General features: G+C 43.9%; 1 protein-coding gene across 4 annotated transcripts in view; it reads right to left on the bottom strand.

Annotated features, from left to right (window-relative positions):
• FUBP3 (far upstream element binding protein 3) overlaps positions 1 to 23,016 on the bottom strand; it is a 40,528-nt gene that overhangs the window by 6,422 nt on the left and 11,090 nt on the right. For 3 of the 4 annotated variants that reach the window (XM_075439466.1, XM_075439469.1, XM_075439468.1), the window contains exons 3-16: positions 20,788 to 20,838; positions 20,278 to 20,311; positions 18,265 to 18,314; positions 16,611 to 16,682; positions 15,970 to 16,027; positions 13,180 to 13,342; positions 12,180 to 12,278; positions 10,075 to 10,179; positions 9,580 to 9,682; positions 8,822 to 8,922; positions 7,399 to 7,540; positions 2,558 to 2,718; positions 1,638 to 1,711; positions 1,062 to 1,138 (exon numbers count right to left, since the gene is read on the bottom strand). In XM_075439466.1, the coding sequence (XP_075295581.1) occupies positions 1,062 to 1,138; positions 1,638 to 1,711; positions 2,558 to 2,718; positions 7,399 to 7,540; positions 8,822 to 8,922; positions 9,580 to 9,682; positions 10,075 to 10,179; positions 12,180 to 12,278; positions 13,180 to 13,342; positions 15,970 to 16,027; positions 16,611 to 16,682; positions 18,265 to 18,314; positions 20,278 to 20,311; positions 20,788 to 20,838 (1,290 nt within the window). The remainder of the gene's footprint in view (positions 1 to 1,061; positions 1,139 to 1,637; positions 1,712 to 2,557; positions 2,719 to 7,398; positions 7,541 to 8,821; positions 8,923 to 9,579; positions 9,683 to 10,074; positions 10,180 to 12,179; positions 12,279 to 13,179; positions 13,343 to 15,969; positions 16,028 to 16,610; positions 16,683 to 18,264; positions 18,315 to 20,277; positions 20,312 to 20,787; positions 20,839 to 23,016) is intronic. The other variant, XM_075439467.1, reaches the window with a different exon arrangement.

Genomic DNA, 23,016 nt, shown 5'->3' with positions numbered 1-23,016 from the left:
GATTGAAAACTGTCTGTTGGACACTACTGCCCATCGCACAGGCTCTGAGCTTGCCAAGCAGACTACGAAGCTGCAGCGTCTGGGGCAAACCATTACTCTCGCTGTTGAAGACACAGGATGATGCAGTCACCAATGTCACCACCACTATTTACTACTTCAGTTATTCTGAAAAGAGGGACTCGCCATTCCAGCCTGCTGAAATTTGACTAAACAGGGTTTTAGGAAGAAATGACACTTGGAACCGTGAAGAGTAACAGCCATCCTGACTCAGTGTGAAGTGGAAAGCCCAGCAGCAGGGGTGATCTGAGTTATAATTTCAATCTCATTACTATGGACCTGTGTGCACTGGGTGGTTTTTTTTTTTTTGGTTGGTTTTGTCTGGTTTTTGATTTATTTGAAAGGTGGTTATCCCGCTGGCCTCATTCTGAGCACTTAGCACCGTGGAGGCTCAGCACTTCTCAGCAACTCCCACAAGGAGACAAGGGGACATCACTACAGTCAGTGTGGATGAACCAGGACAGAAGCCCTGCCTATCTTTTCTTCGATTTTCTCCATCTCCTTTCCCAGTCTTTCCATCAGACTGGGAGCTGAACAGCGAGCAGAGCTCGTAAAGAACATTTGAAGTACAGAAAAAAAAAAAAGGCAAGAACTGGTAAGGTCAGGAACAAAGCAGTGGGAGGGTTCACCACCAGACACCACGTGCCTGTTAGGGGAAGTGGGGTTGGCAAGTGCTTGCCTGGAGAATCCTGGCAGAAGAGAGCTGAAGGCAGAAACATTTTTGTTAGAGAGGAACAGACAAGAAGGAATGAGTTTCTACACAAAGAAAGCAGAGACAGGCAGTAAGCAGCTGAGTGCACTAAAAGCGTTACAGTTTTCACTGGACTTGAGCTTATTCTGCGCTCAGACACCACGGCATGCCCCCACACACCTCTTCTGCTCAGGAAATTACTGTGCAGTGTTCACACAAGTGGTCTCATGGGTGAACCTGTGTTTTGCAGGCATGAAGCAACAATTGCAAAGGGAAGACCAACCCTTCTCCAGCCCAGGTCCTGGACACTTACTTGGGACTTGCTGTCCAGGCTGCTGCCACGTCTGGTAGGTACTGCCCCAACCCTGCGTCATGAAGGCCTGAGGACCACTGCAGAGGACAAAAAGGCACGCTGAAGTAGACAATAAAATACTTAACAGGCCATTTACATGAAGTTGCCCACAGAAGTGAAATTGTTACTTCTAGTCAGCAACTGCTGAGCAAACAGGTGAACATGGGAACAAAAGGACACGCCGTGTAGGTGGGACTGCTGTCTGTCTTGATATTGGTCTGTTCATGAAGCCAAGATGATGCATTGTACTGAACAACATTCCTTGTGATCTGTGCAGTTCAGGCTTCTCTCCATGCTCTCATTACACCAGGGACAGGAATTTTGGAGATGCCAATACCTACCCTGTTTATAATTTAATAGCTAAAATCCTTCCTGCAGTCAAGCTTCAAGGTTTCATCTCACTTGCTTCTGAATGCTCAATCTTTAAAAGGGTCCACTTATACACCACCTCTTCAGGGCCCTCCACCCTTCCCCCAGTGCTTCCACAGCTCCCAGCCATTCCCCACAGCCCATCCACAACGAGAAGCATAAGCTTACTTTTGATGAGGTGTAGCAGGTGCTTGGCTGAACGGACTTTGACCAAATCCTCCAGGTCCACCCATGCTGGTACCCTGTCACAGAATCCACAGATACTTAACGCCAGCTCTAAGCACAGGGTGGGGGCAGCTGGTATGAGCAGTAAGAAAGGGGACAAGACAGCCTGGGACACGTTTCACTAAACCCCAGCACTGGACAGCAGTGACTGATTCTCCTAGGACAAAGTTCTCAGGACTGTCAGCACACTCCAGGAGCCCAGCTTCAAATGCAACTCCAGCCAGCCCACAAAGGGGCTAACGGGACTACAGTAGAGTTGGAAGTTTTTCTTTGAATAGCTTGGATCCTGAGGTTGGTATCAAGCCTCCTCCCCTCAGGCAATTCAGCATAAAGGTTGCTTTTCAGGTCTACCATTCCCCAGGTTCAGTGTTTTCCATACTTTCTTTTACCCAAGTCTCCCCCTTCAGCAGTACTCCAGCCTGACACTACTAAGCTTCAACACCACGGCACTGCATTAAGTGTAAGATACGTCATCCTGGATTTACTGGAGCAAGGAGCTGAGTGTTACTTTCAGAACGATGATGCCAGGATTGTGTCCTCCTCATGCAGTGACACTACCGTCCTCCCTTCAAAAAATCTCCTTTGACAGCCTTCTCATACCTTATTATTGCTGTTCTTCCCTCTCATACAGCTGCACACTACCCTTGATTATATCCAGCTGAGACCACAGCAAAAATTAGTTCAACGGATGCTGGAAGGCCCTCAAAGTTCAAGACAGCTGCTAACAGGCAAATGGTTTTGAAGCTAAATAAGGTAAGCCTGTGTATTCTGTGCCATCCTCTAAGCCCAGGCCTACACGTACCGAAGACTGAAAACATCACATCTGAAAGAGACAGACCAAGATCAAGAGAGATGGAACTTACACCAACTTTCTCATCTATGAGATGTCTAGCGAGTTCAATTTGCTGGGGAACTCCTCTGATTGTGAATATTCGTACACCGGGGTCTGTGTTCGGAGGTGGGTTTCTCTGGAGCTCCACATGGGCTCCAGACTGTTGATTTATGCTCTTGATGTTCTCACCACCTGAAGAAAAGAAAACCAAGACATAAGCAGGGATATTCAGCATCTGTTTCCATAACAGCATAACAAAGTCAGGTTCTGGTAATGGAACAGAGTTTCAGCTACCTTCTGTGTGCCTCAAGGGAGGTGGGCTGGGGACAGAAATCGCAGCCACAGTACCTGAGCTCATGTTGCTCCTTTCAACTGCCTCATGAGCACGACCTGAAACTGTGAGCTACTGCAATGGTTTTTGGGGTCATGGACAGTACAGTTTTAAGAATACACACAGTTCCCCTTGCATGCACATCGCTAGGCTCCCAACAAAATGCAGCATGGCTGAGATACACTGTGACAAACCACACGTAAAAACTGTACTGACTGAATTCTGGTGGTTTTGCGCAGCTTTTCACAATCTTCAAAAAAAGAAAGTCACTGAAACATGTTTTTTCTTTCTTCCATGAGGCTTTTTCTTCCATCACTAGACATTTCATTCCACTAAGGCAAAAAGCCACCAGCTATACACCTTGCAGCTTAAAAACAAAGCTTAAGCTTCCTCACAATCATGTCCTGTTCGATAGCTTATTCCCTTAAAGCAGCTTCTGCTTTCTGTGCTTCCTACTCGCACCGCAGCGTACACCTCCCTCCACAGAACAGCAGCAGTGCAGGATTCCAGACTGTCTTCCGCTACTTCAGAGTTAGCTGTGCATGCAGGGAACATATCTGGCTAGTTTGCCACCTGGATACACCAGCACACAGGAGTGCCTCGAGTAGGATGTAGCAGGGCCAGCCAAAGTAGATCTGGTTTCCTGAAGACCTGCTAGGTCCTGGTCTCTTAATGAAATTTGCTTAACAAAAGCCTCAGCCAATGTTACAATGGTTCAATTCTTCTTTTGGAAGCTCACACAACTTACAGACCAGCTCCACTCAACTGGAGAAATTAAAGGGTGCCAGGAATGAAGGGGTTTTACAGCTTTTAAATCACAAACTAAAAATCACCAGAAAAAAGAAGATACAGCAAGCAGGAAAGAGAGCAAAGGAAACTAACCGGAGATTTTTGTTTGGTTTTAATTAAAAACAGTCTCCAAAAAGAATCTCCTCAATTTTGCTTGCATTTCCATCTCTATACATCCGGCACAACTTCAAAACAAACTGTGGATGTTGCAGACACTTGTTCATTTCATTGTAATGGACTCGTGACCTTTTTAACATTCTAAAGCCTTCTTGGGGAAGGGAGGAGGAAAAGTTGCCAAAGGGCAATTAACTCTTTCTAAATGAATTTTTGAAGATGCATTTAACAAAAGATAATCGTGTCACATCCCTGGGCAGACAACAGGGATTGTACTGTGCAGCCAGAAGCCAACCCACTTATTTTCAGTCAAGCATGGGAAAGCGGTATGCTGAAGTTTCAAAACCAGTAAGTTTTTTTATGTAATGCTTTTGTCTGATGCAGACTTGTTTGAAGCTCTGGTTTTTACATATTGAAATGAGATCTGAATCAACAGCCACTTCATCTTCTTAACGAAAATGCAGGACCCTTTTAGCTAACACACTTTGGATCATGAAGGAGTGGGAGAACTTCTTTACTGGCCAACGGATACATAATCACAGGTTGCTACTTGCAAAGCAGACTAGGTTTCTCCTTCCAAAAGGGGACTAAAAATTGAAGCATTTTCAAACTGGAAGCATGAACATAGATTTCAAATTATTTCCCAATTTAGCATTCAGCACCAAGCATGGAGTTGTTGGGACTCTTTCCACACCAGCTCCCTCCTAGACCGTGTTGGAGGATCCAGTCAGCTGACTCTCCAGGTTTGATCAGAGGTTGAAAGCTCCCACAACTGTCCCGGGAGTTGGTGCCCTTCTCCTCCAGTCTGGTACGTGCCAAAGTGCTCCCTCCCACTCAAGCTATCCGGTTCTGCCACCAGAGCACACAAACGAAGTGACGCAGTCACCACGATGCTGCACGGTGCCGGAAGGAGTTCATCTTCCCCCATAATGAGGTGACCCGCTCAGCACACGGTGGCTGGCTACAGACGCATTCAGCAGCCCGCTCCATTCTTCTACCTGATGGGGGGCAGAAGCGATCCAAGAGTGGCCCCCCAGCTGGACGTGAAATCGTAAAGCAATTAATCAAACCTGGTAAAAGGCCGAGCTGACAAGAGCCAGGCCAGCCACGTTATCTGTCAATATTGCTGTATTTATCATGGAAATCCAGTGGGGGCCCAGAGAGGCTGCGGTTTGTTTCCAAGCACCACCAAACAGAGAAAGCGCTTGACATGTGTATGGTGCTCGTCTCCACCCTTCCTCGAGTCTTTCAGAAAAGAAAAGCTGTACCTACCCACCCTCTAGAGGAAAGAGCTACGCACAGGGTTAGCAGGGAGATGAACACTTCATATCAGCTTATAAAGGCTCACACTCCCAGGCTGAGAAGCGACACCCACGAGAAAGGGCCCTAGATCTTCTATCATATATGATGCAGAAATTGAGCTCAGGAATGTCTCATCTTACGCTTCTCCGCTCGTCTCGAGTGGCGACATGGAGCTGGAAGCACAGCAGCAGTTACCTGGCCACACTGCATACACTACACCCGGGAGCCCAAGACACTCATTGCTTGGGTGCTAACCTCAGAGACCAAGCTATGGGTGCCCAGAGGACTGGGCCAGATTTTACAGAGAAGGCTAACAGTCTAAGAGAAGGAAAAAAAAAAGGCAAAAAGCAAAAAAAAAAAAAGCTGGAAACTGCTCAGAAACTAACAGGGGGGAGCAAAGGTTTTCACAGTTGGTCACTGTTAAGAACACCCCACTAACATCCCCTCTGCCCTACACTGCCCACAGGCAGTGGGAGAGGAAATAAGAAGAATCAGGTGTCTTGCATCAACGTATGGAAAGTGTGGTACATCCATGCTGGTCCAGGCCCCCAATGCTACAGCCATCACTCACTTGACAAGAATGAAGGCTGCAACAGACTAAGAGCATAGGCACTGTAAGAACACCGATTACAAGGTGATATTACAAAGCTACAAGCACTCACATCACCATACAACTAGTAATTAGTCACTCCAGAAAGCTTCTGATCTGGCTGGGTACGAATCCCTGTTTTGCTGTTGTGGAAACAAAGGTAAAAAGCTACCCTTCACCCCCACAGTGAGCCTGTGCCAGGCCTTGCACTTGAATGCTAGGACATCCAACTCCACTACCTGCATTTATCTTTTCAGCACACAGTGCTCTCTGTAGTCACAAATGCTCCACTTCAGTGCACTGCTGAACAAGTGACCTTTTCTGATCCTTTATTAAGGATGACTAATGGATACAGCAATAAAGTTTCATTATAATTTGATTTTTCCATACATATAACTCTCACTTGTGGGCTTAAAATTTGCTTTGCTTGATCTTTTGCCCAAGTGGACTGTTCAGTGAGATCAAGCACAATCACTCTGTGATTTCTGCATAATAGGGAAAGCAGGTGTTTTTTCATATTGAAAAAAGTTTTCAGGTTTTTGAACAGGTTTACAGCAAAGAACAACATCTGAAAACAATTGCAGATACACTGCTGACACACCTGTGTCCCATATCCGTGTCCCCTGTCATCCAGTAAGGCAGCTCAGGGTGCCACAAGGCCAGATGCATGGAAACAAACAAGTGAGATGCAGCAGGAGAAAGAGACCACAACATGTTTCACTGCAGGCTCACTCCTGCCCAACAGGACAGCAGGAAGCTAAATGTCACTGAAGCACGGCACAATGCCCTCAAGTCTCTGCCTCCTTTACCGCTCTAGCTAATCTGTTCCTATTCTATTCACCTCACCTCTGCTGAGGCTAAAAGCCCACTGTGATTACTTAAATACTAGTTAGGGCATATGTCAGTCTTTCTGAAATGAGCAGATAGAAAAATTAAATACAACTCCTTTGATATGTCAGTGTATTAACTCAGAAGCATTGCAACAATTCAGAGCAATAGAGTTGTTCTATTCCTGGCTCCAATCTAAGTACCGCCATTACCTGCTCTATCACAAAACGAGACTGCTCCTGATGCTCTGGTTTCATACCCGTCTCGGGGTTCTGCTGGTTCTTGAGAGAGGCCAGATGACTTCTTGTCCATCTCCTTAGCATGGAGAGATTCACTGGCTCGGGCAGCCAAGGGGCCTCCATGGCAGTGAACGTCCTTGTCCGAGTGAGACGAGGTGCACCAGCCTGCTCTGCGACAGGCTCAGACACATGCAAACCCTGCTACTTCGCTTTATTCATCAGACACTTCAGGTATGTAGCTGGAAGCAGCTACTGTTATTAGCACATTCAGAGACCTGCCATTTTATCACATGGCATCCACAGAAATCCAGCATGACGAAATGACTGTTCTGCTTATCCCTGATAAACTGTCCTTTAAACGAATTCTCTATAAAAAGAATCCACAAATGAACCTGCCTTTTCTCAGCCAGCTGCTTGTTATAACAAGCTTTCTTGACAGCTCTGCATGAAGAGCCTCTCTTACATATTGTGAACAAGGGCCTGGAGAGTACAATTATGAGTGAGAGCACCACAAAGAAAACAACCATGAGCGCTTACAGCTTACTCCTATGCTCCATTCACCGGGCACTAAATACCTGCAATTACAGAAAACTCCAAAGCCTCACCGTCAGGCAGCAAGAACGCGACCATCCCGACAGAGAAAGATTGCAAGCTCTAGTATTTCCTGTCACTGGACCTACCTTTGCCTATAACGAGACCACACTTATCGGCTGGCACCGTGTAGGTAATTTCCTGCATGCCCCCAGGTGTTCCAACGCTCCAGTCTCCACGGCCACGACCTCTTCCTCGGGCGACAGCCAAACCTCCAAAGCCATCTCGTTCCTTGGAAGGCAAAAAATTTGTATCAGTGTTTTTTTCCTGGCCCTGATGTACATTAAGAATAAAATAAAGCCAGGCAAGTTAAATTGCATTATAATCAATGGCACTGAATTAAGATATTCTTGGACTTCAGTTTCACATTCAAGATTTTGAAGCACTTTAAAAGAAATGCCAAGTAACATAGGTTACAGTCGCTTTCCTGACTCAGGAAGATATTTATATTTTTTAAATGCGTGCCTTTGTATCTGCTGAAACAAACCTATAAACAAACATCAACTACTCAAGGACTTGGACTTTTAGTTTGTGATGGGGGCTTTCCTCAGAACAGCCAATAGACCTTGGCACTGACACACACAGAAGTTGCTTCCAAACCCTTTCAAGCGTCGTTCTTTAAAGAACTGCTGGAATTACTCTGCTGAAATGCACGTTCTCCAAAACTTCCAAAGGAAGCTTTTAAGTTCAAAGACACTTAAAGGACATGCCTGTCTTGGGTAACTGATTTCTCCAAAAGCAAAGGCCATGGGCAGTCAGAGACAGACCTCAAAACTTAAGTGGATTATTAAAAAAATTATGAAATCAAGTATTCAAACCAGATCTCAGGGCTAGAAGATACTAAGACCTACCCTTGATGGAGAAATTATGCTCAGGTATCTGGTCTGGAATGGTCTAACATCTTTACTTTCATACTACAAAGGGGATACACAACTCCTTCATGAGTCTGCCCTACTACTTCACCCATCTTTGTACTTCTCCCTCTTGGGCAATGCAGTATGTTGGTGTCTTTCCTAGAGCACAGTGCCTGCATACGTGAGCATTCACTGCCTTCTCCTGCCTCCCACAGCCACCAGACCAGGGGACTGGAGCCTGAAGAGGAGGCATCACTGAGCACTGTCAGTGCTCTGCTGTCTGATCGTTACTCAGCCCTGCTGAGCAGAGCCTGCAGTCACAGCCTCACACTAGTGCTGGACTCCATTTCACCAGGTCACCATTTCCAAATAACAGAAGGACAACAGAACAGGTGGGGTAACTGTGGAGCTACAGTGAGGCCTCACAATACTGCCTGAGGATAGGAGACCTTCCCATAGCTCAGTCAGCCCATATCATATTAAAAAACCCAAATAAACAGACAAACAAAAAGCCTAGCAGCTCTGTCCTGGGCAGCAGCATGTGTGGTCTACCAGCGGGAAAATTTAATACTGCTGTTCTTCAGCTGGTGGCATCCATCCACCCAGCAGACTACATTCAGATATATGCATTTTCCTCCCAGCAGCCTCCAGAACCCACCTGTGCTGTGAGAATGAGCTCACTGATGATGTGTGCTGCGTGTTGACACCTATCGGGAAGCCCCATGACCTGTGCGACTCTTTCAGAACTAATCCCATCATCTGTGAAGAGAGACGGCAAAGACTAAATTAAACAGAGACAACATCCACTCGCCAACAAAAGCTTCCTTCTAGCACCACCATTGCTAGAAGCATTTTCACAGAAGTAACTACTCCAAGAGCTACCTCTTCCCTCTGCTTTCAGCCCCTCTTCTATGGACGGAAAGAAGACAAAACCCAACCCACATCGCAGAGGAACAACACTTTCAAATGTCAAAAAGCCATGAAAGAGACTGATATAATTTTAGGAGGACAAAGGCAGCTTTGATAGGTGATCAGACAGCCAAGGACCCAGAGAAAGTAACTTAGAATTAATCAACTCCTGATCCCCAAAGGCTTTAATGTCCTGAAGGAGAGCTCTTTAACAGGAAACAAAAAGTTTTGTGTTATTGTTATTTTGTATATCCATACAATTACCACTCAAGACATGACTGTTGTGACATCTAATGTCTACAAATGAGCTGTATATAATATTACTCTCTGCAAAACAGAAAGTGCACGAGGAAGCAGCACCTCATATTTAAATGGGTTTCAGAAAGACACACAATGCACCTTCAAATTAGGAAAGCCTAGCTGCTGTAACCTCGGATCAGATTCACTTTAGCAATCCCAAGCTGGAACACTGGTCAGAAAGTAATGGCTCTCCATCCTCACACAAACCTGGTTTAAATTGAATCCTAACTCCAGCATCATTCTGAATCTTTTTGATCATTTCTCCATTTCTTCCTATCACAATTCCAACAGCAAACCTGGGCACAGAGACCTGATGGGAAAGGCAAAGCAGTATGAAAGCTCAGAGAACTAGACTGGATTACTCCGATTTTACAAGGAGATGCTCTTAACTATGAGGACAGGCCATGTTAGGCAGCTCCAGGCAACAGAACTATATCCCTTAAGAAAAACAAACATATGGCCACAAATTCCTTCCCCGCTAAATGAACTCTGCACTACAAGAATGCAGCTTAAAAAGACAATTAGAAAGTGCCATCTGGGAGTCCACAAGAACTCCTCCTCTTTGCAGCCAGACTCACTCTTCTGGCAAGAGAACACAATGCATTTAAAAATAAGCTTACAGGTTACACGTGCAGTTTGATGACTTCCACCCACTACCCATCCCACAGGGAGGTTAGCAGAGTACTCATGAAGAAAACATACCTCTATGCTGCCTCCTCCCATTCTAGAACTGAAATCATTGCGCACGCCTCGGAAGTCTGCCTGATCTTTCTCTCGGATGATCTCCAGTACCATTTCCCTTGCTTGCTACATGGGGAAAGAAGTTACAGTTAGCTTAAAATTATTCTGCTTGCCGTCTCGGTGTTAGGGCCTCAACAGTGGCTAACGGTCAGGCTTCAGGCAAAGCGATCCTCACCTGCTTAATGGAAATAGTAGTCCAATTTTGAATTTCTTTTACCATAGTCTATGGAGATCTGTTCTCAATGACATCTTCCATGTCAAACAAAACCTGCCAAGTGTGCAAGGTGGCAGTTTCTTGTGTGCAATTGCTTCCTTCAGTCTTTCAAAAAGGCCCTTTAGCTTTTAAAATATCTTTGATGTTTTTTTTGTTTGGTTGTTTTTTAAATTAAAGAAAGGGAAGGCCCTTTCCTAACAGGTGGAATTGAAACCAACAGAGTAAGATAGAAGCCGTGGTAGCACAGAAGAGAGCATATCCACTAAGAGCTCGGGAGCACGTACCAAGAAGACAGGTGCGCAGGAGTGAGCTTACTGACACTCAGAAAAGTTAAGCCCAAGTCTGCAGCAATCCAGGAAGACATTTTCTGAGATAAATGAATAATCTTCCTACCTACTTGCAGCCCTCAAGGCCACTCACAAGGCTTGTATGTAGCCCAGCTACTAAAAGTGTACCTTGGAAACACACCAACAGTAGCCATCATTAAAAAAAGCCTACATGTCAAACCCAAAGCCTTTGTTTCTATATAGTACCAGTCAAGCTTTTGACAAGTTGGTTCTATTTCCAAGTTTGAGGGACACTGGTGAATCTGACTCCTTTCACATTTTTTACATATTTTCCATGCCCCCATGGTACTTCTTACAGAACGAAACAACTCAAGACATTTCAGAGATGCCACGACAAAAATAAGGGCAATGGAGAGATTTCACAGCGATTTGAGAGAGTTAAGAAACATTGTTGCAGCATCCAGAGAATCCCACCAAACCCAAGAATTCATCGAGCTTCTTAAGTGTTTTCTAAACTTTCTCAACTTTTCTAAGTGCCTGAAACGTCTTCCAGCCTACGCAGTCTCCACAATTGCCTGGCATGATTTACGGCACAGGAGATGTGACAACAGCAAACCTCGCAAGGAAGAAGAAACCACCTGGGAAGTAGCAGCACTTAAAGTATGATTTGGTTAAAAGTAGTAAGACTGCCATTAAACTCCTTTTTGCATATCTACAGTGCCACAATAAGCATAACAGTTTTGAAAAAAACCCACATTTAAATCTAAAATCCCACTTGCAATTAGAGGTTTAAAAAATACAACCCAAACATACTATCCCTGAGCAACATCAACTGTTGCAGCAATTTATGATTAGGGAGATCCTATGAAACAGAACTATTTTTATTAAAGACAGGAATGCTAAGCTAGATTTAAGTACTTAGCAAGGTATGAAAAGCACTTGCTGAGTAGCGGAGCCCGCCACTGCTAAACTTTAGTTCTTTAATTCAAGCATTCCCACCATGCTGCAATCTTCCAGTCTCCGGCTGATCATGGGTTTTCGCTTTGAACCGCAGGTATGAACACGTCTGTAGAACCCTGACACAAAGAGACTGAGGTACCAATATTAAGCAAACCCCTTGGTTTCAGGAGTTGTCATGGGTTTATTTTTAATTACCTGCGTCAATTGGCTGTCTGAGATAACGAACCTTCCACAAAACATTCTCAAATATGTGGTTAAGTTAGTCTCTAAGAACCCATTTGTTCAAGTAACATTTAGCTCTGATTTTTGCTTCACAAACTGGAAAGTGTTTCAAAGCTACTTTCTCCAAGCCCTCCTCCTCAGCTCTTCTCCCACCCATGTCTACCATCTGCGTGGAGTGAGAGCTCCTAGGTTATGCTGTAAGCAAGCCAGCACTTGCTAGTCCGGTGTTTTAACTTGCTCTACTCGAACCTTACAGAACAAATAAAACCAGTAAGGATGATTAAGTTTACAGTTAGATTCAACACCATTAAATGCTCACAAACATGCAAAAGTTTAAATGTTTCCTCTGTTCTCTAGGGCAACTGCTTACTTTTATTACATACCTGTACTTTAAATGCATCTCCTGTAATACGCAGAGGTTTATCCGCTCCAGTAGGCAATGGACCATCTTGGATCATGATCATTTTCACACCTGTTCGCTCCTGAAGAAAAAGCACAGAGCACTTTGCTAAGCAGAGTCCCTAAGCCAAGGGACTACATTTTGGTTACTAAATGTTACGTAGGTCAAATCAGCAGCTTTACAGAACGCTACTTTAGCTCTTCACAGGTAGTTACAGCACAAGTTCAGTAATAGTCCTAGAGTGTAAAGGACTGCCAGAAAGCGTGCTACTCCTGAAGTTCTCAAATAGCTGAACACCGTGCAAAAAGAGAACCCCTCGAGTACTTCAACAACTGATTTTTCAGCCCTTTCCAAAATCTGTAGCTGTCTGCATATAACAGTTAAGTGACCAGCTTTAAAAACATTAGATGACAGAGGCCTAATCAGACCATTCAAAAAACTACATTTTTGACCTAGGTGCTTTTCTGAAACCCTCTATTCTTAAAAAATAATTGTACCAGATGAAGAAATAAAGAGTGTCTAGAAACACAGATTTATACATAACACAACACTTATAATTAGAAAGGGGTGGGATGAGAAAAAAAAGGAAGACACACGCCAGCTTTATCACAGATCAGCAACAGAAGAGAAGCACAGCACTCTACAACAGCATGGCTGGCATTAAAAACTACTGCAGCAGCAGACCAGAGGTAGCCTTTTCTAGGCTACACGGATCCCCTCCTAAACAGCACGCACCACATGTTATCTAAAGCACACGAGTTTCTCTCACAGTTCTGGCAAAACTCCGCTACATGCGTAGCTGGGGCCAAACCGATTTCTTTTTTAACACAAGATAGGATTTGAGTCCAGCTCTCTGAAGGCAGAAGAGTAGTCCCTGCTGTAGAAGGTTAGAGCATTTAAGGCTCTCCATTCCAGCACGCTCTTGTTGATCTAGAGAAGCTGCAGTAGGGAAGAGAGCCCTAAAGTAAATGCATCTTGCGCACCTGCAACTGTTTTATTGTTTCACCTCCTTTGCCGATGACTAGACCCACTTTGGATGCCGGGATCAAAATCTCCTGAATCGTACTGTTGCCATCAACATCGTTGTGAAAACCAGGTCCGTTCCGACAGCGATCTACAATCTGCCCCAGTAGCCGTTTTGCTTGTCTTTGGAAAAGAATCGAGGGAAACAACCATTAGACAACATTGTTCCACGTGACCAAGAGACCAGGAACCATCGGAATGGGAAGCGATCGGGGAGAGGAGAAGAAGTGAAAAGATGAAGGAAACCACAGTTAGCACAATGTTTTTTAAAACTCTGATGTATATTTTCTCCTAGCATGATTACTTATAAGCAGTGTGATTTTTGAAAGGGGAAGAGAGAAGGAAGAGCAGCAGCATGCTCTGACCTCTTTGGAAGTTAAGCATAACAGCTGAGCTATAGTATTTGGGGTGTTCATTTTGGATGAAGACATTCTGTGTTCTAAACTTCTCTAAACTTTTGTAACATGTATACAGTATTTGGCAAAACTCAGGCTCTGTTCTCCTTCTAGGTCAAGACAAAAACCACACACTGCTGATACTAACACAGCATGTTGGTTAACCACTCTCTGATCAGTCACAGGCAACTGCCTTGCTCTTCTCTGCCTGCTCTTACCAGCAGCACCAGAACACTGTTCTAACACAGCCTCTGCCCCAAGCAGTAGGTACTGAAGCTACACTGCGAAGTGAGGCAATGATACTGCACAAGCAACCAGTGAAAGACTGGGTTCTTCTACTCCCGGCGAGAAGAGACAGACACAAAGAAGCATTTGGGAGATTAAAGATACCTTCTCTAAAATCTTTAGCACGCCAGAGGTAGCTGACAGGGCTTCCCTTCATCTTGAAGGCTCCTAGTATCAACACATCCCTCTCCTGCCCTTCTCCCACAGCCCTTCTCAAAGTAGGTAGAAAAAAGTCACCAGCTGCCTATTCAGTCTAAAGCAGCACCTTCCCCTCTCTCCACTTCCTATCAGGTCACCTGGGAAGCCATATGAAGCCATACTGGGCACCCTGGGAGGACTGTCTTCTCTCTGGTGATCTGAAGAAACAGTACAAAGTCATTTCTTGCAAGCAGACATTCACCCAAGACAGCTCAGGGTGTGGCGATCTGAGGCTGCACACAGATCAGAGCACTGCTTTCTCTTGACTTTCCTCACAAAACAAGGCAAAAAGTGGGATTTCTGGAAGCCCAGTTCAAATTTTCTGGAAGAGTCTTAAGAGTTTTATTTATCTACCTTCATAATTCACATAAAGTTCTTTTAGTGACAACATAGAGACTACAACAGTTAATACACAACGTATTTCAGATGAGGAGGGGTCATTTGGAAATTAACCCTATTAGTTTGCCTCTGGATATAACTAATGGAAACACTCCTCACAAAACCCTTCATAAAGAAGTTTGATAGATTGGTTTCTTTACTTCATTTTCTTTTTCTACAAGTTGCCTGAAAAAATAGTTCAAACAATCAACTTGACAAGAATTTTAGCACAAAAGTAAATTAAGTTTTGCACAATTCCATGTGCTCAACACCTTGCTCTGCTTCACAAATTGAGTATTCTCACTTTTCTTTTTTTTCACTCATTTATATTTTTTTTAAAGACAGCCTTGGACTTGACTACATTTAACTGCTTATTTCAGAACCATGAAGTCTTAACTATACCTCTCCCCCATTTTCCCCCAACTGTATCTCATGAGGCATCCCAGGTTTTCAATATTTTGCTCTTGTTCTGACATATCCTTTGCTAAAGGGGGAAAAGCACTTCAATATCAGCAAGAACACATTGCCTGCCCTATAATGTGAGCTTGTCAATTATATTTATTCTGGCTCACTGCTTGCAGTATTATGGCAGAATAAGGAGATATAAGTACCCCTAGATCTCTTAGGAATGGAAGAATGATGAGTGTCTTCTCTTTAGACAAGAGAGTCTTTGCGCCCATGTATTTTCACTATCAAATGCAACTCAAAGATTTCCAGATGGATTTTAAAAAACCCACCTACCCAAAGGCTGGGGAGAGAAAGAGCAGCTCCATATGTTAAGTGTGTTCCTGTAAGCCTGAGGATCCTGGATCCAGTTCCAGCAGGAGGTCCTCAACTGGTTTGTGAGAGTCTCAAACTCAGCTCCTGGGAAGGGGGAGGAGGAAACACTGTCCCTAAAGTTTCTATAGGTCTAAAGAGTAGAAATCCCTGCTGGCTGGCCACGTGTCTCTACCATGCAGGGATCAGAATTCAAGACTTGGTTCAGTCCTTTGCTTCTTGTTGGCAGCAATGCAGAGGCAAGCACACCCATGGGCCTCATGCTGCTCTGCAACAACTCCAACACCTCCAGATTATTCTGGAGTGGCACCGACAGGCTTTGGAGGCCTCATGCAGCCCTTCTTCAGCTGGAAGGATGGTCGTCTCAATAGGAGTTGGGAAGCAAAGGGGAGAAGAGAGGTGCCCTTCAACAGCTTAGCTCAGTATCCTGGAAAGTTGCAGTCAGAAAACTGCATCCTAGGTGCCCTGAGAGCAACCTTGCCCTGCGGAAGGGAACTCCACGGAAATCTCTGCAGAGGGTTCAAACTACAACTGGAAAAAAGCCTTTGAGGTGCACAGTTTAAAGCATCAGACCAAGAGGTTCTATGCTCCAGGGACCCTCAAGTTTCTCTAGGCCAACATTTGTTGGTGTGGCTAACCAAGTAGCACCACTGACAGAGCACAGCATTAGGGAGAAGAGAGAGAAGGAGAAAGGAAAGAAATGAAATCAGAACTCACTCAATGCTCTCTGGCGTCCCAGTGAGTACACAGGGCCTCTCCGGCATCCCACCACTGTCTACAACGGAAACAAGAGGGAAACTTTTAATACATGGAATTAAAAAACCAGCAGCTGTTTCAGTAACTGTCAAGCACTAATGGAAGCACCCCCCTCCTGCATGCAGAGCACGGTAATGAATTCAAAGACATCCAGGGTCAACATATTTTAAATGATTTGCTGGATATCTGCATTCTTTCAAAGCCTTCCCCACCAATTAAAGGGAAGGGTAAGACCTCAGATTACATTCATCACCGCTTCCCTGTACAGCACCATAGTATAGTCTTCCCCAGAGCAAACAGGCACCAGCACAAAGCAAACGGACTGTCCCATCTTTTCGATGCAACATGTATTGTCCATTTGCACTATACCCATTTGTTGCTTAAAGACACTTCCTTAATTATTTCATTCCTCAAACCACCTCCAAGCTGTTTTCTATGCTAGTCGGGAGGTCAGTCCTCCAACAGCTCTCCCACGCATGCTAGCCTACTACATCAGTTAGCGCTGGTAACATGTCATAAGCGTGGCAAGGTGCCTGATCTAACGGGCACAACATCCTTCAACATTTACAATCTGTTCACCTGCCATACAGAGAGGCTCTTACCTGGAGCAATTTGAATTTTGCAGCCAGACTCTGCCTGAATCCGTGAGATCTGTTCACCTCCCCTGCCGATTACTGAAATGAGTTCAAAACACATCAGAACATACCATTTTTCTGAGTAACTGCAGAGCACCTTCCCCCTTTTACTCCACTGCAGCTATCTATAAAGGAACAGTTTGACTCTAGGATTGCAGAAGAGGCATCTGCAGCATGATCAAATTTATCATAGTAGAAAAACATTAAGATACTGCTGAAAGTTAGTCTGTTTGCTTGGGGAAAAAACAAAACAAAAAAGCCTGTCTTGCACTGGAATGGAAACACCTAGCATGCAAGAAATAATGCACTAGTTTGGGTGCTGCTACAAGAGTATATCTTGTTCAACCTGAACCAGTAAACCAGTTATCTGGGGTACTAAAGCAAGCAAAGACTTTTGATTTTATTTCTTTAAAATTCATATTTCACTACCTCTTTTCAAAGGACATGCTGTTTGGCTGGTCTGCGCCCAGACAAAACTACTACGTACTGAAACGCTCTATCAAGCCTTCAGCGAAAACAAATACCCATCTCCCTTAACTCTTGGAGTCAGCAAATCGCTGTTTCACAAGACATGCTGGGGAGAGATTAGGTGACAATCACCATTCATATCCTTTTCAGGCTGCAAAAAAGAGCAAAACTGTCAAACAGGTACCCCTGGCTCAAGATGCTCCCACAGAAGCATCTCTCCGCTGCAGGTTTGCCACCTTCCTGCATCTGTCTGCCCCTGCACCAGGATTAGATTTAACGCAGAGATGCTGCACCATCAGAGCACGCAGGCTGCCTTCTCACAGAGCTACAGCTTCCCTCTGACACCCCCCCCCCACGCCTGGTACCAGGACTGATAAATTAAGAGGTCTGGCAGGAGAAGAGCGAGCGTTTCCTTCATGTGAATTTGAGTTACGGTTTTATAGTGTCTCTAGAGTCGGGACAAAACTTCACACACTAAGGGGTAAATTATCATGGCCTATTATTTTCCTTTTTACTCTCCATATATCAAATTGGAAGAGATACACAGAGATCTAGCAGTGGAAGAGTCAATGCAATCACTGTAGTAACACAACAGCAGGAGGTGCCATTGAAAGGAAGAGTAATGATCATCAAGAGGCAGAGAGAAATTAGGATCAAGCTTGAAAGAGAACAGGAAAAATTCTCATCTGAGCAACGCATGCTGGTTGTGTTTCCCTGCAGCAAACATACAAGAGAGATAAAATTCTGTGTAACTTGCCTTCAGTTAACTCTTACTTTAACATTTAAATGTTGTTTTCCTCGCTCAACTCTCAGTTTTGCATACTCAAAAGAAGCTACATGTTTCAATGAGGGGAAATAAATTCAGTTTTGATCCATTTATGTACTATGCTAGTGGGAATTTAAAGGAGATAATCACTAAAACTCTCAGTAACCTGTACCACACAATCTTGTTCTTCTTACTGGGACCCCAAGCTTTTCCATGCAGTTTGCACCCCGATTTTAAACACAGTTCATCTGCTCCCCTTGAAGACAGCACTAGACAAGGCTTATCCAAGGCTAGTAAGCACAAGAACTTGTGAGCATGTCAAAATAAACAGCATTCCTGCACAGAAAACATATCAAGAAACAAATCAAAAGCATCTAAGGTACTTACTAAATCCAACCATTTTATCAGGCACTTTGAACTCTTCTGTTATTACAGCCCTAAAAAGAAAAAAAAAATTAAAAAAATATCAAATAATCATTACAAAGAACAATTTGGAAGACAACTATGTCCCAGCCATGGAAACCAGGCACAGCATAAGGCTTTTGCACACACAAGTAAACAATACTTCACCATCACAAATCATTAGTTTTGGAAGGGACCTCTCACAGTCACCTAATTTCTCCTGTGCTGGATACATTTCCAGTCTAGTCCCCATTATCTTGAACAGAGCTGATGGAAAAACCTTTTTGTCACTCTTGCTCCAGACAGATTTAACAGAATAACAACAAAGTTTCTTAAATATTTAACTTAGACCATCCAAGCCACAGTCTTTGCCTACTACTTCTGGATATGCTCTTGCCAAGAGACACTAACGAACGCCAACCCTGCTATGAATGTACCCTCTGATCTTCACAGATTTTTTTTTTTGACTGCCTGTCCTTATCACTCTTTTCCTTGGAATTTATAAAAGCTGTCTTCAGTTATCCTTTGAAGTCTCATTACCTTGAGACTTCCTTATCTATTGCTCTTTGGACTTCTTCAGTGTGTCTCTGCCTCAAAACACAGCACCCAAAGCAATTTCCTAAGATCTGACCACAGTCAGGTAGAATGGAATTACCTTGGATGGTTTTTTGCTTAGCTGTTTCTGTCTCACAGAAAATACAACACAATGAATATGGGATTTGCAAACTCCATATATTTAGATATGCATTATACATAATTCGTCCAGGATCTCAAAAGCAATGAAACACCTGCATAAGAAGTTCAATGCAGGTTTTGTGGTGAGGTATATTAAAATCATCCTTTTTTTTTCTTGCTTTAGATCAGTTAGGGAAGGTATAAGATACACATCAGACTCCACCAGCCAACCTGCAGATAAAGCTCTCTCCACTGTCGTGAGGCTCACCAGCAGAGATGCAAAACCAAACAGTGTCATCCATACCCACAACAGAGCAGGGAGGTTCACAATTACTGTTGGTTTAACCTGGAATACACCCAGTCTGCTGCCAAAATGTCCTATCCTGCATCACTTGTTAACCACCCTGTGTTGGAGGAACGGTTGCAGCTGCACAAAGAGGCTAACCCAGCAGAAAACCAACCACCAAATCGAGAAAGAAACCATCTCTGGCTTTTCAGCCTAACCAGTTCCCTGCATGAACACCCCTCCCGGCAGAAGAGAGGTGGCAGGCAGCAGCAGAGCAGACAACAACGCCCATCCCTCACTGCACTGCCCTAGCTGGACATTAACTTTAACCTAACGATTAAAAATTCAAGGTTCTACAGTCTTTAGGTATATTGCTCATCCCTTCTGCTGAGGCCCTCAACAGCTGGTTATGATGGAAACACACTACACTAGCCTGAAGGTAAACCCAGCTTTAGAAATGCTCTCCCCCTTCTACACAAAACAAGACAGCCAACTCCTTAAGAGCAGGATTTGAGAAAAACCGATAATTTTACTTTAGTTTGAGATGCTAAGATGTGCCACACAACAACTCATACTTGCTTCAGTCTCTGAAAACCATCTTTGACAAAGTAGTCATCCCAGGTCATATTACACCAGCAAAACTAAAATAAATAAGTAAATAAAAAAAATCTGGCTGCCCATTTAATACTTCCCACTTTTGTCAAAATGCCAGAGCTTTTTCTACTTTTCCTCTCCCCCCAGGGTGGGGGGGGAGAGAAAAAGAATCAGTCTCAAGCAGGGGAAGGGAGAAGAGAGAGAAAAGAGAATTTATTCTGCCTGCGGATTTTCAGGAACCAAATCCAACTTTCACATCGACTGTTCTTTCCTCATCACAACAAACAGCCTTAAAGGGTTAGTAGAAACCCCAGCCTGGAGAAAACCCAAGCTGACAGTTTCTCCACATTCTCAACCTCTGACTTCCTAACACTACTACAGATGGTGGATCAATAAACAATTAGAATTGATCAATAAATAATAAAACATAACCCACTGCTTACCTTTGATGTACCAGGGCCCCTAACTGGTTACCTACTGTGGCAGAGAGAGAAAAAAGGAAAAAAATCAAAGCATTAGCACGGATAAACTAACTTCATCCCTATAGAAAAAGAGTTCTTACCATTTCATCAAAAAAGAAAGAAAAGCAAAACAGTAATTTAGGTTCAGTGGCTGAAATGAATGTGTTATGTGGTACAAAACAGGAGGGGATTTCTTGATCAACACACACCACAGCCCAGTGTCCAGCTGAACACAGGATAGGGAATTGATCTGCGTCTCCCCATGCTGAGAGTCATGGGAGAAAATCCTGCCTGCCCAAATCCAAATCCCTGCAACTAACCTCCCACCTTCCCAAATTAAGCCCGAAGTAGTAAAAAAAGGGAAAACAGGGGGGAGGGAGCGGGAGCAGAGAAATTTCAAGCAGACTGCTACGTATTACAAGAAAAAGCACAGCTGAGCAGAGTCAGAGATTTAGTCTAGTCAAAAAGCATTAAACACCGCTCGGCACATACTTCTCTCTGTGTCTCTTATCTGTGCTCCATGGAGCCCGCTTACACGGAGACCTGTTAAAGGAATAGCTCTGTTAAGTAACCTTGTGGCACCCAAACAGTACTTTTTTAAAAAAAGCACACCACATTTTACTGAACACACACATTCCAGGCCTATCTGCGATGTTAGCCGGTGGTCCATTTATGATCAGTAGTTATCTCCCCAGCTGACAACGCACAAACAGATTTCTCCCCCCCAACCCCACCAGATTAGATCTTTCTTCCAAATGTTAATGGGGAAAATATCATTAGACCAACTCATGCAAAGTGGGAACACATGCCCTGCTGGGCTTCCCACTGGACTTTGCCTGCAGCAAACCAGCTAAAAACCAGGCCATTTGGTCCTAACAACCAGTTGAAAGATTATATTGCATGCCTGGAGGGCACAAGCATCGAAACAAATGAAACTGGCCAACATGTGAGCTGTGATAATAAAGATGCTGTTTCAAACTACCTTGCAGCAACCTGCACATTCTTTGACCTGAAATAAACTGGCAATCAGCTGGCAGGTTAGAAAGCGGATGCATCCCACACTCTCTAAATCCGGTAGAAAAATGCATAAAGTTTGTGGCCAAACACTTTACTCAAATAAAACAGACAAAGAGAGTCAATACTGTATTTCTGCTGCGTGTCAATACCTTCATAGTAGTTCAGGACCAAAATATCGACAGCATATATATTTTATTACTCTCCCCAGCTCAGTGATAAGACAACTGCTGCGTTATTGACTCCGTTAGATTTGCCTTTGCATATTCTCACCCTGAATATAAAAAGCTCTAATTTGATAACTTTCAATACTGCAGCTGAAAAAGGTGGGTGATGTAATGGGGAATATTTGCTCTAGCTGATAAGCTACTACTGCAGAGCTGAGCAAATACGACCAAATTCAGAATCTCGCCATGTTGCCCCAAACTGTTCTCTGAATATTTTTACTATGCACAGTATGTCTGGTGGCTATTGCTGTCGTATGGGATTGCCCTTGCCACAGACCAAGCCACTCATTATCCCAAGATGCCAGGAAGAGTGGTGGTAACACTACAAGGCTGTATTTAAATACCCGCTTCGCATTTCAATTCACCATAACAGTTCTCTTAGCAGTCTGCTCCACTGCAGCCGCTGCCCACAAATTATGAGACAGATGCACATCCTATAATCAACTTCTGAAGTTCACGCAAGGAATGGAAGAGCCTTCATTTTGTAACACAATCCTACACTTGAAAAAGACAACTTCTTAAGGGAAAACTGTACAAGCACAAGAAGTTAAATCAGTTGGGGAAATAATGCTTCAGACATACGTAACATAATGTCTCCAACCCATTCCAAGTACTAAACAAACCCCGTACGCCATTCACCACCCCAGGCAGATATCAGCCCTACTGTCTATTTATTGTACAAATCAGTTAAAAAAATTAAGCCACAATAACTTATGTGCGAGATCATTCCTGCCACGTTTCTCACAGAACCTCTCCAAGAGCTGAGACAGAAGGCAGATGGAGAGAACTGGGAGTGATTTACTGGACGTCAGTTATGAATTCTGTTTGTGTTTTTTTTTTGGGGGGGTGGGGGGAAGAAACAAAGTAGCTCCCTAAAGGTCCACTCCTCCGACATGCCCATTTCACTCTGAAAGACAGGGACTAATAGAGAGGCAGGGCTGGGGCAGACCGCGCTCGCTGCAATACCAAAAGCTGATGTTCTGTTCCACCATCTCCCTCTTCGCGCCAGGGAGGGGGCTGAACTCTGACAAGCCACGTACTATTTCCCCCTTTTACATCTATTCAGTACAATTTAACTGTAACTGCAGTCATTTTACTGCAAATCAGGAAAAATACTGAATAAAATCAGCACCATTTCCTATTAATGGCACCTGCTGGTTGATAACTCTTCACTCTCCTTTAGGCTTCACCTTAACTGAATTCTACCTAACAGACACTCAAAACAAATGTAGATTTTTCTTCCACCCCATAAAACAGAGCAGTGCCTCCCACTAAATTAATGTGCATGATGGGAATATACAATCTCGTCAAGAATATCTTCATGGCTAGAATAAAATCAGAGTGACGCATCTCCTGGAGAGCAGTGGAACAGGGTTGCACTTCATACTTTTGAATCAAAATCAGATCATCACAAATTTTAGAAAGCTACAAGGAAGACATTAGTTACCCTAATTCTTCATCCTTAAATATTGCTAGGTTT

This window comes from Opisthocomus hoazin, chromosome 19, assembly GCF_030867145.1.
Source record: "Opisthocomus hoazin isolate bOpiHoa1 chromosome 19, bOpiHoa1.hap1, whole genome shotgun sequence".
NCBI classification, from domain to species: domain Eukaryota; kingdom Metazoa; phylum Chordata; class Aves; order Opisthocomiformes; family Opisthocomidae; genus Opisthocomus; species Opisthocomus hoazin.
Note: the sequence above shows the minus strand (reverse complement) of the source record. Positions and strands in the feature narration are given on the sequence as shown.